This window comes from Manacus vitellinus, unplaced genomic scaffold (assembly GCF_001715985.3).
Source record: "Manacus vitellinus isolate BGI_N305 unplaced genomic scaffold, ASM171598v3 scaffold_7_pilon, whole genome shotgun sequence".
NCBI classification, from domain to species: domain Eukaryota; kingdom Metazoa; phylum Chordata; class Aves; order Passeriformes; family Pipridae; genus Manacus; species Manacus vitellinus.
In genome coordinates, this window is record NW_021940813.1 from 11,096,968 (window position 1) to 11,116,757 (window position 19,790).

At 36.1% G+C, this 19,790-nt stretch overlaps 1 protein-coding gene across 1 annotated transcript in view; it reads right to left on the reverse strand.

The window, feature by feature from the left end:
• The window catches only part of CNKSR2 (connector enhancer of kinase suppressor of Ras 2), a 159,853-nt gene that overhangs the window by 76,565 nt on the left and 63,498 nt on the right, over positions 1 to 19,790 (reverse strand). Inside the window, 2 exon segments of the mRNA XM_029964754.1 lie at positions 3,551 to 3,697; positions 18,774 to 18,842. Coding sequence (XP_029820614.1) covers positions 3,551 to 3,697; positions 18,774 to 18,842 — 216 coding nt within the window.

Consider the following 19,790-nt stretch of genomic DNA (forward strand, 5'->3'; position numbering starts at 1 on the left):
TTCTAAGGATATTTGTGAAAAGAATGAATATACCACATTTCTGCCAAAAAGAAAAAACCAACAACACAAAGAATTAATCAATAATAATGTAGCCTGCACTTAACTCCTAATTCATGGCAACACTGTGATGTGAAGGCAGAGCTGTTAAAAGTAAACAACTGAATATTCTAAGAAGTATTTATGCCAATTAAAAAGCACTTAATATCTGAATGGTCTGAAAGTGTTTTCCAGACATGGAGACCACAAATGTTCGTTTGGCTTGTGGCTAATCTAGATCACTAACAGTGGACAGAAAGCTCTTAAAAAATTTCACTATCGGAGTTTATAATTTAGCTACCAGGGTGCCCTGTCACTTACACATAAAACTGCTTGATCCACTGGTAGTACCTGCATATTGCCTGAACTGGAAGACTCATCTAGCACTTTCCCAGCTTACAGGCATATTTAGTATCTCTCCATTAAGTCTAGTTTGTCATGTAGCTGCAAATGGCAAATTTCATGTTCTCATACACAATTACTGACTAAACAAGCAGAATGCAATTTACCAGTAATGCCTCAACATTATTTACTTTAAGCTAAAATTAAGTTTTGAAGGTTCTCAATTAAAACATTACAATGTACATTTCAATGTAAATGAGTTTCCTAATTTAATTCACTGAAATATTTACCTTCTACATCCACGACATCAGCTGTTAAATATATTCATTGGTGGGATGCATACAAAACCTCAAGTCTCTGCTTCTGTGTCAGACTCCTTACATTAGGGCAAACTTCCACCTTCCCACCTTATTCATTGCAATATGATTAGGATGTGACACCACATTTTTCTGTGTTCAATCTATTTGCAGAACCAAAAAAACCACAGCAGTCATTTTGCTGCTCTTATTTCCCACTTTATCAGAATTTCATCCCCATATCTCCTTCTACAATCTTTTGAATATTTTGGTCATATTTTGCACTTTAACAGAATTATTACTGAATCATAATTTCCTTATAGCTTGTGTCTGCTGAATTGTACATATGGTTCAATTAACTTAACTCTGGGATGACAGCACAGTTGTAATGATCTCAATTATTGTAAGACATCCTGATATGGGAAAATGATTTGTCATAACCTCCCCTGCTTGCAAAGGTGATATAAGTACTGCTTTCCCTTATGTTTTTTTGCTATTTGCTGTCACTTTCCCCCTCTTCTCTCACATTACCTCCCCAGCTCCTAACAAAGGATAGCCCCTTTACATGAATCAGAAATATAAGAAATTTCACACCAGTCAGAGGGTCAAATTGCAATTGCCATACTTACAGTTTTTCCGAAGACTTTTTTTTCCAGAAAATTTGCTAAATAAATATAACTTGTTCATATTTTTACAGCTACAAAATTATACTGCACCCAATGCTTTTGCTGCTTGTTATTGATATAACGTATGGTACCAATTTCACACTTAGGCTACATTTAAACTTTAACATCAGCTGACTTTAACATCTGTTCAACTCTGATCTCCATAAATCAACACAAATTTCCACATTATGCAGCTTCTGAAGTTTGTCTGCACTTCACCCTGGAGCTTTGTCCACACTCCGCCTACTTAAGAAAACTATTGTTTCTCACGCTAAAATCATAAATTGTAACAGACACACATATGCCCACTGCACACATAAGTGCTGAATGAGGCTCTGGCCTTTTCCTGGTGTCACGTTTGATAAAATCAGAATAATATCATGTTACCAGAATTATATCTGTAATGTTTAACAGTATCTCTATTTGTATTCACATTAGCCTTGAAAATATTAATATTCTTTATGCTATCAGCAAAAAAAAAATCTCCACACCAAACCCAATACTCCCATTGCCCCCCTACTCCCCAAGTCTGTAAGATTATAGAAGAACACTATCTAGGGTCAGTGTCATCCAATACAGATAAACTACATTCAAGTTTGCTGTCCAGACTCCCTTTACCATCAAATGCATAGAAAAGAGGCATGTGCTGGGTCAAATTCACTGTATCTAAGGTAGATCAGTTTAAAATAGGCCAAGATGAATGAACCAGTAACTGTTCGTATAAGTCTGCTGGTCAAAGGGAGAAAAAATGAGAAACTTAAATGATATGTAGATGTGCATACAGTAGATATCAAAAGCCAAATCCATTGAGTAACACCCTAGTACCTGTCAGAAACTTCTCTTGTGGGGACTTCAGCACAATTATTCTAGTGGCAAATGATAAAGTCAAGCAAAAAGGAGTATTTAGGAGAATGGCCCAAATCACACAAAGAAATACCAAACTCACCCAAACAGGATTTAGATTGAAAGCACTGGACCCCATTTAAGGCAATGATGTGCATTTTACATTTGTATTTATATTCTCGCTACAGCTATGATAAAAGTGCAGCCTTCAAGTATGGACATGCATGCACTCACAACATGCACACAGATTTGCAATTTTATGTTCAGACGCTAATAAGATATTTCTGGTTGAAAGTTTTTGTCATATGTCTAGTCAGTTCTTTACATCTGAAAGATCAAGACATCTCAGTTATTTAAAAACTTACTCAGTTTTAAAGACTATGATGCATTTAACCATTATAAAATATATATATGCATATATATATATATACATATCTGAAAAAAGTTCTTCACAGCATCAGTTCTTTCTAGGTATCTCTTAATATTTTAAATGGCAAAGACCACAGCTAATGGCAGTGGCATTTTCATATCTCATTTTCCTTTTGTCCAAACTTTGCAGAAGTCTTTTATCTTTGAAATGTACTTAATTTTTAATTAGAGTTTTTACTGTGATAATAAAAAGTCCCAAAGAAAATAAATTGCTAAACATTATTCTATCTGAATTGAATTGAAAAACAGATTACTTGTTGGTTCCATCTGTTGGTTACATGACTTCATCAGTCTGAACATAACTTTTATTTCCTAGAGTAATCCATCACAGTGACATTTTATCCTAGAGGTAAACATGAAAGCTTTAATGAAACCATTTCATTGTTTTCAGTATATTGCAGGCTTACTAATATTAGGTGCCCAGCCGATATCCTATGCTAACACCTCCTTATGTGCAAGGCAACTTTGACACAAATACAACTTTATTTACATGAGAAAAATTGATGGTCAAGTGCTTTATTGAATACAATCACCTTATAAATTTTCCTGTAACTTCATGAGTGATCAAACTGAGAACTCAAACAGTTTTTCCCCTCTTTTTTTGAGGTTATATTGTACTGAGATCTTCACAGGAAACCAAACTAAAATTTATCCATTTGTAAAGCATGCTTGTTTTCCCTTGGCTGGAAAAATTATCTGAGGCTACTTTTCTGCACTGTAGAACACTGGGATGATTACTTCTTAACTTTGAAAAGTTCTAACAGGTTTAATTTCAATTAAGCCTATGAGAACAAACTTCAGAGAAATAATTTCAGAAACAATTCTTCAAAGTATACAAGAGTAAATCCATATGCTGCTGAGGATGAAGCACAATAAAGCATCATTGAGATAATCTATAGTTAAAATGATGGTGTATGACTTATGATTAAGCTTCATTACCTGCAGAGCAAGGGGCTTCCATCTCATATTTTTCAGTAAAGCTGGTGCTGAGGTAAGCATGCTCTGAGGTCGCTTTTTCAAAGTTAAGATAACACCACTCGGATCCTCTCGTAGTGCATTCACCAAATTTTTCAACTGCCACCCCACCTGGTAACCAGTAAAATCATTACAATAAAATTGAGGTACAGTATTCAATATGTAATGTTCCCTTTTTAAATAAGATTACTAAAATAACATTATAGGAGTGTATATATATATTAAAGGAAATTAACTCTAGAAATGTCAAAATTTAATTACTGCATAAAAATCATGTAAACTAAAATAATTATTATAATGCATTACCATGTATATGCATCATTTCAGGTTTTAGAATTAATAAACTACTGTTACTTCACTGCAAATGCACAATTAAATCTCAAGGTGTTTTCAAACTTATCTCTGGTACACAGACTTTAGAAACTAGAAAGTTAAAAAGCCCTGGTTTCTGCATTGACAGTTCATTTCAAAACTGAGCATTTGGTACTTCATGGTTACTATTTAAAGTCCACTAACCACATGTAGTCATACACTACTACTCCTAGCAGCTTATGCAAGCACAAAACAGTTCAAGAAAATCTTCTACTCTTCACACTGCTATAAAAATAAAGTCAGAAACAAAAGGCCTTTTTTAAAATAGTACTTCTTTCATGATTCAGAAACAAATACAGTAAATCAATGACAGAAATGTAGTCCAGTCACTACTTGATGTAGTCCAGCCTAAAGTAAAATTTTCCTAATTTAATTACAGCATTTTGAAATGTTCTAAAATTAAAAACTTGACTAACATGGAAAGTAACAACTCTTTGTTTATAAATGCAGGATAGAACTTTCTGAATAATCTACTTTGCATTTTTGAAAAAAGTACTTCAAATATTAAAACATTACAACTGACAATGACAAGTGTTAAGTCTGAATAATGCCTGATTACTAGGTATCTATTGTGAAATGCTTTAAGGTGTTAAACCCCTGCTTTTTCAAGTTTGGCACTTAGATTGGCAATACATGGAATACATCCCTTGAAAATCTTGGCCTGTAGAGTCAGAAGGTGATTATTTCTGTAAACTTGACATCTTTTCTACCTTTTTTTCTCTCTCTCCCCCCTAAACAAACAACTAAATTTTACTGATGTATAAAGGATCACATTTATAAATATTTTTCCCCTTTCACAATCTGTACAAGAACAACATTAATAACAAAATTACCCAACTGAGAAAAAAAAAAATCTAGACCTCTGAAGTGATAAGGTAACTTAACCTTAAAAAGGTTGTTTTGTGTCATGTCAATACATTTGAAAAAGTTAAATAGGCAATGTGACCAAAGAGAGTGCAGATGGTCCTTATCATTGCTATAGTGCAATGACACAAATATATATTTGTTACCTATGCTTAAGCAAGATAATTACAAGTAGGTTGTTGCTACTTATTCCCTACTACACAGAACCTCACTTTGTTTGTTTAATATCACTTATTTTAAGAACTGGTACTGCCATATGAACATGACACTTAAGCCAACTCTAATGCTTACCAACCACCCGGAATCACAGATATTGCTCAAACCTCATCACTCTTTCCTCAGCTCCTGTGCACCTACCTGTCCTGTTTTCACCAGAGCAAAGTTCATTATATTCAGAATGTACTTCTACAGTAATATTATAGTATGCAAAGAAAATGGGTATTGACAACATGCATCATTAGAGAATATTTTTCAGTATCTACAGAAGACTTCCAAGTATGCTAAAATTCTTATTTTCAGTCCAATGTACTAAGCATATGGCTATCACACTTTGAATAAAATGAAATATTAGTGCAATCAACGCCAGCTCAATTCCTACATCCTGGTGAGGTCTCCACTGTGTTTCTACAGTATTTAAATTAAATGTCTCTGAGTCCAAGCTTTGTGTCTGAACATCATGATTTAATTGAAAAAATACCTTGCTATTTACAACACTGTTTTCTTACTTTTAGACTTCCACCACTGCTCGGAAGCAATACATTCCCCACAGTTACATAATGTCACTGAGGACATATGCAAGGTTTCACTTGATACCGAAAAGAAGGAATACAGTTTATGTAATGTATCTCTGTACATAAGCTACTGCACACTGTAATTCCCTAATGTAACAACTGAAGACAGATTTCTGGAGAAGAATCGGTCTGCTGAATAAAGCAGCACAAAGAGCCTTGAGGTCTCTGATTTGGCCTCAATTAAGGAGTCAGGATGTAAAATACTTCCAATTTAAATTGGTAGGATGCTGCATGTTTCTCACTGAAACAACCAGAGGAATATAAATACAATTGGGCTTTTTTTTTTGTTATGCTAGCATTTTAAAAATTATTTTAAATGTACTTTCCATACTTTGCAGAGATAAACTGTATCTTGTATTTGAAATATGCCTTACCTTGCAAAAAATGGGAGATTATCTGGTCTATGAGAGTTACGGGGATTAAAGAAAAAAAAATCACTTCAAAGCACTAAATCTGACGTATTTAATTTAGCAGCTCATGAATAAAAACAATTTAACTTAACTTTGCACAGGGAAATTCTGAGTTTACTATAAATTTCAAATTAAGTTCATCTTCAGCTTTTACTTAGTTCCCTGAGAGTTTTCTGCCTATTCAGACAGGTCTTGAAGGCTTATCATTTCAATAGAAATTACTAAATTGGCCTAAGAGGAAAAAGTCACATTAGAAGCAGTCAACAATAAATTGAAGAAAATCAATATCCACATAGGAGGTATGCTTTTCAGTTCCAACATAGTTCAATTCCTATTGAAATTCATATTGACACAGACAAAACAGAAGTAATTTTATTTGAGGGGGTCTAGGTTGAAAAGAGGAAAAGGTAGTGACTATATGTGGAACTGAAAACTGTTTTTCAGAAATTCACTTTAGTGATATGTAATCTACACTTCCTTTTAAGTGCAATTTGATTTTACATACTGCAAAAAGGGACAGTAATAAGAAAGTTTCATTACTGGTTTGCCAATTCAATAAATATGTAAAAGGACTGTATTAAGAGACAACTTTATTTAAAATAACCTGAGCAATTAATTTCGAAAAGAGTGCACTATGCTGACCAAGTGCCTGTTTTTAAAGACCAAGGAAGTTACTGTTGTTTGCTTTAAAATCAATTTGCATTGTTAAACCAGTGCCATCTAGAAGCAGCAGTCAGAAGAGGTGTCTTTGGTGGCAGCCTAAGCCCAGCATTGGGTTTTGCTGCCCAGTGCCTGGATCACTGCTCGTTGTCAGTGCAGCTCTCGGCCAAGCACAGGGAGGGACAAGGGCATGGAGGGCGGCCCATGGGTGCCCTGAGGGGTTGTGCTGAGCTGGTTTTGCCAAGGAGGCTACAGCACCTTGGCTGGAGTAGTTTACTGCCACAGAAAGGAGGGATAGAAGGGGTAGCCCACATCTGTGTCATCCAAGGACCAACAGCCCAAGGTCAGATAAACAGGGCTGCCGGGGGTGGCATGGGCAGGGACACCACCATCCCAAAGGGGAGGGCAATGCCCTGTGAGAAGAGAAACAAGCCTGTAGACAGGGTGCCTACAGCATCAGGCCACCTCCAAAATTCTCATTCATCTACCACTACATGCCCAGAGATTGTGGTCATGCTGGGAAGCCTCACCACAGTGCTCCAGAGATACTCAAGGCCACCCAGGTTGCCTCAGCAGGACAAGACGGTCATACAGGAGCCCTGTGCAGCTGCACCCAGATCTGACACATCCTACTCATCTTCCCTGCCAAGCACCCATTACCCAAAATCACAGAAAGCTTTAGCAGAGGGTGCTATCAGAGGTGTCCCATCCACCACCCAGGAAAAGAAGAGGCCTCTGAGCAAGTTAAGATATATTTTACAAGACCCCAATGTTTCTTTGGTTTAGGCAAGCACATCTGGATGATAATATTACAACAGCTTGAATTTAAACTTTTATTTTCAATTCCTATTCTAAATTGCCAAGAACTGTAACATTTTAAATAATTAAAAGTTGTTCTTAAGTAATTACTTTCTTCCCCAGACGAATCTATTCCCCCCTTTATGACAAGATTAGAAAACTGGTAGTAATCTTCCCTTTTTCTGAACGAAGCATGACCATTCATTGAATCTTTTTTTCACACAGCCACACTCATGGCAGTATTCCCAAACTCCTGTGCTCATTCTTGAGTGCTGCTGTATGTTATCATCCAGAGAGGAGCTCTGTAAAATATTAACATGCAAACAGCTCAAATACAATTGGATGGACCTAAACCAAGTATCTTTAGGATGCTACAAAATAACCTACAGCCTGAAAAATCTTGGACTTGTATCCCCAAAGAAACTATGGAACAGCTGCATCACTTAAAAGCAGTGTGAAAATCTGATACACATTGAAATGACATCATGCAGAGGGTGGAATAACAGTCAAATGGTAAACAGAACAGAGTCCATAGTTTTACAGGAGTATTCCTGTTCAACAGGTCATCAGACTCTCATGAAAATTAATGAAAGCTTTCTGCTTCCATGAAAAGAAAACTGCTATTTTTTCTCCTGTTACTGTAATTTTTTCCTGACTTGTAGATTTGTAGAAGGGAAAAGTAGTAACATCTTTACACTTTTAAAGAAAAAAAAATATATTCCTGCTAAATATAACCTGCAAAGCTATGTGCTATTTTCTACCTAAAGAAATATGCAAAATCCACTCTAGTGTTTAATTTAAAAAAGTTAGTGGATTTGAGAGATAGTAAAAATTCCAATTCTTTCAATGTTGCCTGTAATTAGTTGCATGCATCCAGAGTGCTTTGACTTATCAACCTTTTCAAGCTTCAAGCTTTTACTCATTTTTCAGCTAAAAAAACATGAACAATTTCTAGGAGGGAAAGTGTATTCACCTTAAGAAATGGGTGTTTTTTAAAGAACTTCCATATCTAACACCATCTTGCATTTCATAAAAAAAATTAGTGCATAAGAAAAAATAACACAACACTACACTTCAAATAACTATCAAACATAGCACATTTTTAAGCACATCAGAATCTGACAAGAAATTTAACAGCATCGTGCTGTTAAATTAACAGATTGATTTCCACGAACACTGGCCAGAAATGAGGATGGTCAGCTGGCAGCACCATGAAACAAATATGTTAGTAGCAAGCATCTTCTTCCCTTCCCCAGGCTGCAGATGCCTGAAAAGGTGAAAAATTAATGGATAGACATAGGTCTCCTGTTTCCAGAAAATATTACTGTGTGAGGAAATCACAAAAGGATGTTTACAACATGGACTATCACAGAGATGAAAGTTGTATCTGTATGTGGTAGGGGAAGCAGTGTCAGGAGAGCAGTAGATGCCTTTTCAGGGATTTATCCATGGTCTTAAGGTAGCACAATAGTATCATCCACACTTGCATAATGGTTTTCTCACAGAGAGGTTAATAATATTGTGATTGCATAGGCTGTGATTCTAATTAAAGAGTATCTTGGTTATATTATTTAAATAAATGCAATTTTAATTCAATGCTAAAGTTAGTTCTGTGTATCCTTAAAATGTCACTGATTGCACCGCACTGTATCGTTGTCCAAAGTCACAACACAGTTTATATGTAAAGTACATTGAAAAAAATCTCATATTTTACTTGAAAAATGTCTGATGTTTCACTAAAACTTTTGTTTATTGCTATCAAACTATGAAATAACTGATTTTTGTATTCATTTTTGGCTACATAAACTAAAGATCACAATTAAGAGACCATCCCAAGAGTAAACTAAGTTAGGATCCAAACTGAGAGTTGAGTGCAGAAATTACTGCCTTTCATTAAGGTGCCCTAAACACATTTCCCTCTCAGAAAACGTACCTGATTCAGAGCATAACTTCTGACTGATTTTACTAGATTGCACCTTTTAGTTATTTGCACAGCTCAGTACCACCATAATTCAACAAATTTCACAATGTTAGTAACACGACTACAGAGTACCTCGGTAAAGGAGACAAGCATCTGTATTGTCCAATGGGGAACTGAAATTTGATTTGTCCAGGAACTCAGAATCCATTCTGTACAGGAGCTTGGACACTATTTAATAACAACGCTCACCATTCACTTTGTACTGACAGAATCAAACTTCAGCTCAGAGCTAATTTATTGTTTTGCTTTTGAGTCATCATCAGTAACATCCTAGAACAAATAAATGAGCATATTTGTTGAAACTCCAAAGACTCCAACTTTATGGGTTTGATTATATCCTATTTTACAGACATAAAGATCAATTATTAGGTACCATTTTTGAGGAAAAAGTGTCTCATTTCCCTATATCAAGGTGTGGCCCTAAAAAACGGGGTTGATTTCATTTCACTCGGTTTTGGAGTGCCTCTGAAACTCGAAGCATTCTCCTTAACTGAGGTACCTGCAGTGACTGCCTATCTCCAGCATGGTGTCTATAAGGCATCTCTGTCTTCAACCAGGAGTACAGATAACCAGAAAAGACAGGTACTGGCAATTTGGAAGGTCTTCATTCAACCTTCCATCCACTTGCAGAAAAAGGGATCTCAGCATTATTTATCCTCAGAGGGACTAAACTCAAGTCTTTCAAATGCTAGGTAGGTGTTTCAAGCATCAAGATGTGCATAATTTCAGGCTAAAGGTCTTCCCTGAAGGCACAGCACTGTGCTGATGGCACCAGGCAAGTACAAACCCCAGTCATACAACAGACAAGAAACCACTAGGTCCTTGCATGTGGGTCAGGGATATGAGGGTTCTGGTCCCAATTCTCAGTGACCACTTTTCTGTAATATAAATGCATAACAAATTACACACCTACAGCAGAGAACAGGGTCTGAGAGCCACATCGTGATGAGCAAGCCCTACCCCTTCTTCAGCAAGGGTACAGACATTAAACTGCTATGAACAAAGGTGCTGCCACCAGAGTCCTCACTTGGCCTCATTATCAGGAGCTTTCAGAGAATCTATGGAGAGCCTGGGTGCCTATTAATTTGAGCAGGGCTCCTAGCGAGGGACACTCTTCCACGGCCAAAGAAGAGACATTTGAGCACCCTTGGGTGGCCACAGATGAGTGCTAAGAAAACTCAAGCGCTGATAAATGTCTAAGGAGGCACAGAGAGTTGGTCATACAAGCTGAAGGCTCAGGTGGGATTTAGGCTGACTGGACTGCACCTTGGTTTCTCATAGATTAAGTTGCACTATGGATGTAGGTGACCCCACCCTTCCTTAGGGTAGAGGAACAGCCAAGTTCTCCATATTTCACATGGCATAAAGAAGGGGAGCGACCCTGCAGTATTAACCCCCCACACAATGGGAATTTGAGCCATGTGTGTGTGCATTGCATAGTCTCATATTTAGATTCCCCAAACGCTTGTCCTGGAATTAAAATAATAAATATATGTAGACATGCATGCATACACACATACATAAATAATTTTATTTCAGATTAGATTTACATTGTCACAACTTAGTATTTTAGAATGATTCCAGTGAGTCAGTAATTCCAACAGTCCCTCTAACCTCCCTCTTTTTAGTGTATAAATAAACTACTTGAGATCCCCAGCTGCCCTGCAGCTAAACAGTGCTGCTACCCTTGAAACAGATGTTTCTTGAGACTGGATTCAGATAGTGAAAAGAAATTAACATGTGCACAAAGAAATTATAAAAAAAAAAATCCTTAAGGTCACTAATGACAAAGCAAACTGAAAAAAAAAATCCAAATCCAAAAAAAGCCTTTAATTGAGCTGCAAACTTACGTTGCATCACTTAGCTAAAGGAAGAACAGGGATAGGAAGCTAAAAGAAATTGTCATAATAGAGGAGTAATTATTAAATCGTGAGAAATCTTTTCTTTTTGTTCCATTTTACTGCTATTAAAATAATCAGCCATAAACTATGTACTGCATTCAAGCCACTGAGTTGTTTTAAGCCAGTAATTAGGTTTTTTCAAGTACAAATTTACAAATCCAGAGTACATCTACTCAAACAATAGAATTTCCCTGCTTTATTTTTTCCTCCCACATAACACAGTATTAATTTGCTTTTCTTACTGTTTTGATCTATTTTTACAACAACTATCACCGTCTTACACTTCCTCACAATTACCTCTTAATTTCGTCACAATAAGACATGGGATTATGCAACAGAAGATCAAGCTGGAACCTGAAGATCAGCTGTGTCATTTACACAGCTGCTACCTGCACAAAGCACAGGGGTGTTCAAAATTCTTCCATCCTAACTCATACGTGGTCCTGGGTGTGCACAACTGCACTATCAATTGTGTTGATTTGCTTTGAAGAAACCCCTCCTTACCTTTAATCTCTTTCTATACAGTGTACTTCAATTTTCAGCAACCTCAGTTAAAAGTAAATTATTAGCAGCAGAATAATATCTGCCTTCCTTCCAAATACACGTATTTGCACTAACAGCAGGCCTTTTAACCTGTTTATATGAGACAAATGGAGTACCATAATCTGTATTCTGTTCTACAGACATAAACAATGTTAACAATAGAAAACTCCAATTCTACTTATTATCTGCTACCTGGGCATAAAAAATATGCTCTATTCATATATTCTGAAATAATCATTTTAACTGCAGAATTTATAGTACTCTCACCAAGAACATACTGTTAACATTTTAATTTAAATTGCCAGTAAATACAATTTGTGCCAAGATTAATAGTCAGTAACAATTACTATAAGAATTTGAAAATTGTTTTTATCAGGAATACATGAAAACATATTTTGACAACATATTGCCTTTCAATATTTCTGTTGAAAATATTAATACCATTTACATCACTGCTTAGAGGACTTTTTTTTCTACAAAAACACTACCAGGTGGGTAAAAAAAGGCGAAACAGAAAACAACTCTAAAAAAATAAATTAAAATGCAAAATGCATCATCTCCCAGTATGTTCTGTGCAGAAAGATGAGTTTAACAACTAGGTCACAGGAATGCTCCACAGAGTACTGCAGCAGTTTTTAGCAGATACATCCTCAGGAGTATAGTCCTAAGTATAGTTTGTATCAGAATACTTGATTTGGCTGTAGACTCAATAATGTGGCTATCACCAGCAGTGACACTATGAAGGCCCACCAATGCCATTTACAGAAAAAGTCAGTTGATATCTGCAGTGGAATTCTTACTACAATTACACTGCCTTCAAAAGATACATTGGTGCCTTGAAGTCAGCCCAGGTGTGTATTCCCAAACTGCAGCTGTACAGAACAGTCTGTATCATCAATTACAAAAGAACTTTTTATTTCCCCAAAGAAAAATAACCTAAGAACTCAATAGTCTGCTGAATGTTATTTATAAATGTTCATACAATCACATGAGTAAACTACCAGGGCTCAGTGACAGTAGAGTTGTCCATTCTGGGGTACAGCCAGGACAGAAAAAAAATAAAATCTCACTTTGAGTAAGTTGTAGGGCACGGCAAATGCCATCAGGTGAGCAAGACCAAAATCTAGTGTATAGCCAAAGAACCTACACCTCAGTCATATGAAATGATGGGTATCTTCTATTGCAGCAATTTCTTCTTGAAAGGACTTCCTGAAAGGACTTGTACAGCAACCCAAACTTCTCAGTGTTTGGCTGCTACACAGCTCCACCAATCCCACAGAGGAGGTTCACCATGCCCAGCATCTGTTCTTCAAGTACTGTAGTGCACCAGAACTGCAGCAGAGCGTTGGGATCAGGTGCTCTGGAGCACAGATCAAAGAGCACACTGAACATGGGATGTCAGTGCCCAGGTCACAGGACCAGACGTGCCACTCACAAAGCCAGAGGCAGTGAGGAGCAGTTTCCACAACCATTTGTGACTTACGAGTGATCCTGCCAGTGTTCCCTTTCTATTTTGGGGCACGGTCAACCAGGTTTAATGCTTTCAGCTAGGACAAGTAGGTTGACTTGAAATTAAAGTAGAAAAGTTCATATAGTTTAGCTCATCTAGGGCACAGGTAGCTGCTGGAAGGCAGCACAGAGTGGTTTTCTGCTGCAACTGAACTAATTCCACTGGAGTGACACAGATTAAGTGTGAGAATTTAATGTGGAATGAACAAAGGAAAATTATATAAAATTTGGCAGAAACATGAAGCAGCATGGGCTGGCCAAGCTTATGCTGCTCTAACACAGAGGCAACAATGACTTGTTTGTTAACTATTCTGTCCTGCCAGAGACAGAAGTGCAATTGGATGCCCACACTGACACAGCACATTATTTACATAAAATTGAGCCTGTGCTTATCAAAGTGGTGTGTGTTTCAGACAACTCTGGACAAGCTCCAGGGATTAATGGAAAACAGATTCCATGGACAAGAGTATTCAGCATTTGTTCCCCTGGGGAAAAAAAGGTCATGTTTCCTCACATATTTCTTTTCTGCAGTATCACACTTCCCTGACATATGGGATATAAAATAATATACTTGTGTTTATCTGCACATCTATGTAAAAAAGATAACATAAATAACACCATATAATCTCAACACAAATTCCATGTTAAAGGGAATTGCAAGTTGACAAAAATATTTTTCCTTTTGAGGGGATCATGACAATTTAATTTCTTTATCAGTATTATACAATACTTATGGAGATTGTAAAAAAAGGATAAGGAGTTATACCGAAATTTTGAGAGGGTATTTGGGGGATAGACTACATTTGCAAAAAAGTATGGACCTCATATCCTGACAAACTACAGAGTTCAGGACAGAGCCCTAGAGGACTAGGTTACTTCCATAAAGACTTCCATTAACATTTCTGGATAGACCAAGAAATCTTTTAGATGTAAATCCCACTCACCTTTAAAATTAAATATTCGTGTTCACATTTACCAAACCATTATAAACAAAGGACACTCAAGGATTCAGAAAGGATTAAAAGCATGATTTGGGAGCTGTTACTCTATCTCCTCTTCCATAAAAGCACATGCATGACACCAACAGAAGAAAGCTGAGCAAAAAGCTTATTTCTTTTGAACTTTTATGATTTTGCTGCACTGTTTTGTTGTTCAAGTCAAGCATCATAAGAAAATAAAAATACTGTTTTAAATAAAAGATGTGGTTAGTGGAAGTTGTAAAAGATGTCAAACATTTAATGTCAAAAGCTTGGACTGACACTGCTGTTCCCTCCCTTATTCTATTCCAGCCCATTTGTCCACTGAGTCGCTTTAGAAATACCATCTCCCTCAAAGTCAAACTAATAAGGCCTTAAATGAAATACCTGTGTTCACAAAAATCTAGCTGGATCAGAACTAGTCTGCTAAACAGTGCAGAAAAAAAAAATGAATAAACTGAAATATTTACATCATTTTTCTGCTTATAGGTGTTTGGGTTTGGCTCTCCCCCCCCCCAAATAAGAAGATATCTACTGCAAACTCCATTTTGGATGCATACACTCCAGAGATTCATATGCACCCCAAGTTCAGTATTTCCTATGAACTGGAATTTACCAGCTCCCAACAAACCCTAAGATATTCTGTGGAAGTCAAACTCTCCTCACTAATTGTACAGTGATCTTAAAAATCTGTTCCTTACTTTTTCTAAGGAAGGATTAGGTTAGGATAAGTATCTAGAGAGGTATCATACCCTTCTTTAAGTGTATACCCTTCCAATAAAGCAAAGTATGATCTTGTAAATGTATCTGTCGTGTTTCAGAGGCATTTCAGCAAAACGTTTTTGTAGTGTAAATACAAAAAGAGTTCCTGCAACTCAATTCTCTGGACTTGGCTTGGCGTGCTGGAGCTTCCACAGTAAGAAACTTGCTGTATAAAAGCGAGGTATTATCTACTACAATACTTCAAAAAATCCAATTTCAATGGTAACTTATAGGTGTTAAATACATTAAACAAACCAGCTTCAGATCAGCAACAGATCAGTAACTGACCATATTCAACTATTATTTCCATCACTGATATGTACATTAGTTCTGAAGAGTTTTAGCCAACAAACACAAGTTTTGGGAATCCACAAGTCTATCAGTTGTCATATCAAACTTGTATTCAATCCATATTTATTCAAAGTATACGCAATGTGCCAAATATGCCTCCAAAATAAAGAAACTATTACACAAAAGCAGCCTGTTAATCAAGAATCCTACACTACTGTGAGTCTATATCTCCCTGTTTTCTGCTTGGAGTATTTTCTCTACTGTTTTATCACTGATACAACCAGAAAGACTACTGGAGACAGTAATAATTCATATAGACAATAATACAGTTTCCTGCACTTTCAGTTGGTTAAAAGAATGACTATCTTGAGGCAAAATATACTCTTGAACTATATATGGATAGAAACACGAGTACTGCACAGTCCAAATTGTGAAATACCCGAATGAGGTGGGTGGTTTTGGTTCTTTGTTTACATTGAAATATTTTAGATGGGCTTTTAGAGAAGACTAAGGATGGAATTTTCAGGAAAGTTTAAGAGAAGACTCTGTCTAAATCCTTTACATTTTAATGGAGGAGTCACAGAATCATAGTACGTTTTAAGTTGAGAGAGGCCTTAAAGAGCATCTAGTGTCAATCCCTCTGCCATGGGCAGGGACACCTTCCACTAGACCAGGTTGCTCAAAGCCCTATTTAAGCTGTCCTTGAACATTTCCCAGGGATGGAGCATCCATAGCTTCTCTGGACAACCTATTCCAATGCCTCACAAGCCTTACAGCAAAGAATTTCTTCCTAACATCTAAACTAAACCTATCCTCTTCCAGTTTAAAGCCATTCTCCCTTGGCCTATCATGACAGCCTTTGTCAAAAGTCCCTCTCCAGCTTTCCTGTAACCCCTTTTTGGTACTGGAAGGTCTGTAATGTCTCCCTGGATCCTCTTCTTCTCCAGGCTGAACAGCCCCAACCCTCTCAGCCTGCCCTCACAGAAGAGGTGCTCCAGCCCTCTGATCATATTCATGGTCTCCTCTGGACTTGCTCCTACAGGTCCACATCCTTCTCATGTTGGGAGGAGTCATGACCCTCAGTTACAGAGCCATTTAAGAAAATATCTGTCCTGTAAGGCACAACTGACACAGGAGATCCACATAGATATTTAACCTTGAGAAACCACTATTTAAAGGACAATTTTCTGAATACTAGGTTTTCACTGACTTTAAGCATAATTAAATTATTTTTTTATTTTCAACATTCAGAAGATATTTATATTCTAGACATCCTGCCAGTAACAAGTGGAATAATCCTGTTATGGATGTTTTCCATCAAATAGCAAATGATCAGAGTAATCACTCGAAATTCCTTGATTTCACTGTCAAATGAAATACTACAAATATTAGGCATCACTACAAGCAAACAGAGGATGTCAATAGACAACTTAGAACTATTTGACACCCAGTATTAGGACACATATAATGAAAATCAATAAAAATCACTGAACTATTCTCCTACTTTGTCATGATGCTTATTTGAAAGCCAGTGGGCCTTCTGAAAAAGCAGCTTTTTCATAGTTATTAAAATGTGATTCTTGCATAAAGTGTTATCTAATAAGTTGGATTTTTAAAATAATTTCACGGAACTTCTCTTCCCTATATTTATATTCATTCTTTTAAATATAAAGTACCAAAAGACAGGTATTAACTTCAATTTGACAAACAAAATACACTGAAATAACTGAAGAAAATAAAGGAAAAAAAAAAGGTTTTAGCTCTAAAATAAATTTAAGATTTTTTTGGTTTTATACTTTGATTCTTCATTTAGAAGACATCACCTTAATAACAGTTACACATGAATAATACTTCCCTACAGTTTGAGAGTTTGGTATTTGAAAAATTTAGTCAGTTATTTCTATAGTCAATACAAGTGTATAAGTATGATGAGTTACATATGATACATATTGATATGTATGTCCTGTATTTTCAACTAGGGAGCAGTATATCAAGTGTGGAAAAAAAAATCAATACACAGTAAAAACAAAATGTAGTATCTTCAGAATTATTTATCTCCTAAGTAAGAACCACAGCAAGGAATAACACCTCTTCCCAGAAAAACAGATTCCTAGAACTGGACATTAAATTCCTCATGACAGGGGCCAGAATACAAAAGGAGTGACTTAGACTCTTGTCAAATTCCGCAGTATCTATAGAAAAAATGAAATATTTGAGTTCTATAAATTGAAGAGTGAATTAAGTGTATCTTTGCAAAGGTACATGGGAGATGCTAACACAGTACTGAAATTCACCCTGACCTGCTTAAATTTATCAAATTACATTGCATGGCTCAAAAGATAGCTTCTCACATATGTATAGTATATTTGATATCAAATTTAGCTGGAGGGTATACTGAAATATTACACTAATTTGTGCAGAGGAGCTCACATGATGTACAATGGCTTAAGGGCAGAAGTGGAACCTCACGCAAAATGACAAAAAACACTTTTAACAAATGACTGCATTAATAACAGTAGTATAGGATATTTTTTTGTCTGTTAAAATGCTTGCAAGAACACATGTAACTAATACCATATATTGACTTTCACTACACTCAAGAACCTTTATACTTTGGAAAAAGAATAGTTGCTTTCTGTACTAACGGTCTGTTCTTTTCTCTTACCAAACCTTACCTTAGAAAAGGTAAATTCATTTTAAGAGTTCACCAATCCTAAATAAAATCACCAGGAACTAACAAGTATCTGTTCCCATAAAGAGCAATTTGCATGGTATTATTCTTTTCTTGCCTATCATATATGAAAGATTTGTTTCATTTTAACTTTCCAAGTTAAAAAATCTGTCTTCAAATTAAATTAATCACCCTAGTCATCCCTACGAGAATTTCACATGCCTGTGTTTTCAAAAATCACATTCTACACATTCCAGTGGGTTTGGAAAGTAGTAAGTTTTCCAGCTTTCAGGAAGTATTCTTGACCTTAAACCCACAACGGCACATTTCCAACTCCCTGCATCCCTTTGACATCAAACTTCTATTATACTAAACCAAACTGTTTATTAACAGATCACTGGTAAGCAGAAAACACCCTAACATACCTCCCAGGCCACAGCTATTTAGCCTAATTTGACACCTCCTGTAATACTCAGATGATTTGGGCTTAGTTTAAGACTTCAGAACTATGTGGTTTCAAAAGAGAAAAGGAAAATTGAGATGTTAGAATAAAAAATGATTTATAAAAACACATTTTTCTACACATTTCTTCTGTACACATGCTAATGTGCCATGACACCTCTATCTCCAATTGACACAGAACATAGTTATACATACCACAGTTTGGTGGTTAACTTGAATCACTTCATCCCCAGCATGGATTTTCTTGCACCGATCTGCAGGTGACTGAATTTAAAATAAAAGAGATGATCAAGAATACAGTTCTTACCAGTCATCATCTCTCTTTCAGCAGTATGATTTCTAAGCTATGTAAACCAGGTTAGATTGACAACGACATTCTACTGTGAAATAGAGAATTAAAGAAATATTTAATAAATCAATTATTTTTGTTGAAGAAAAATGATCTGTACTATTCTACACAATAAAATCGAATGTTAAGAAAGGTATGAATATATATACGATAACCAAGTCCTAAGGATTTCTTTTTAATTCCATTCTGACAAAAGGATGCTTTAATCTGCCTGACATCTCTTAAACCTTGAAAGGTAATCTTTGGCTGAATTTTGAGTCTATCAAGAATACCTGGCAATTCCTCATAAACAAATTTTGTAGCATTGCCTTTTTATTCTACAACATTTCAATATGTTGCAGAGAACTTCAGTAAATTACTGATCTGCAAAAAGTACACAAGGAGAGAAGATTAGGTTACATATCACCTAGGAAGATTGCGTAAGTTAATGGCAACTTTGGTTTTGGATCACTATTAGGGTGAAAGAAATGCAAGCATAATAAAAATCCTACAAAGATCACACTTTTAAAAAAGCAAAGTAGTTCTGTTCTTTGCTTTTGCCTCAAAAAACCCCTTAATAACAACAAAAATAAAAACCAAATCGGAAACCCCTCCCACCCTCCTCCATAAGGTAAAATCCCCACACATTTTCCCATCTTCTGTCTTTATAGTAGACCAACTGTTTCCTGAGAGAAATACCTCTACGTTTAAAGGAAAATAAATTCCTTCAGCTTTTGATAGTCACAATACTTTAATTTTTCTCTCCATACTGCTGCCACCAGTCTAGCAAGGTACTTAAAGTCCACAGTAGAAGGTGAGACTGACAGTTTGAAAAAAAAACCAAAACAACAAAACATGTTCAGGAGTAGATTTCCAAAAAGCTG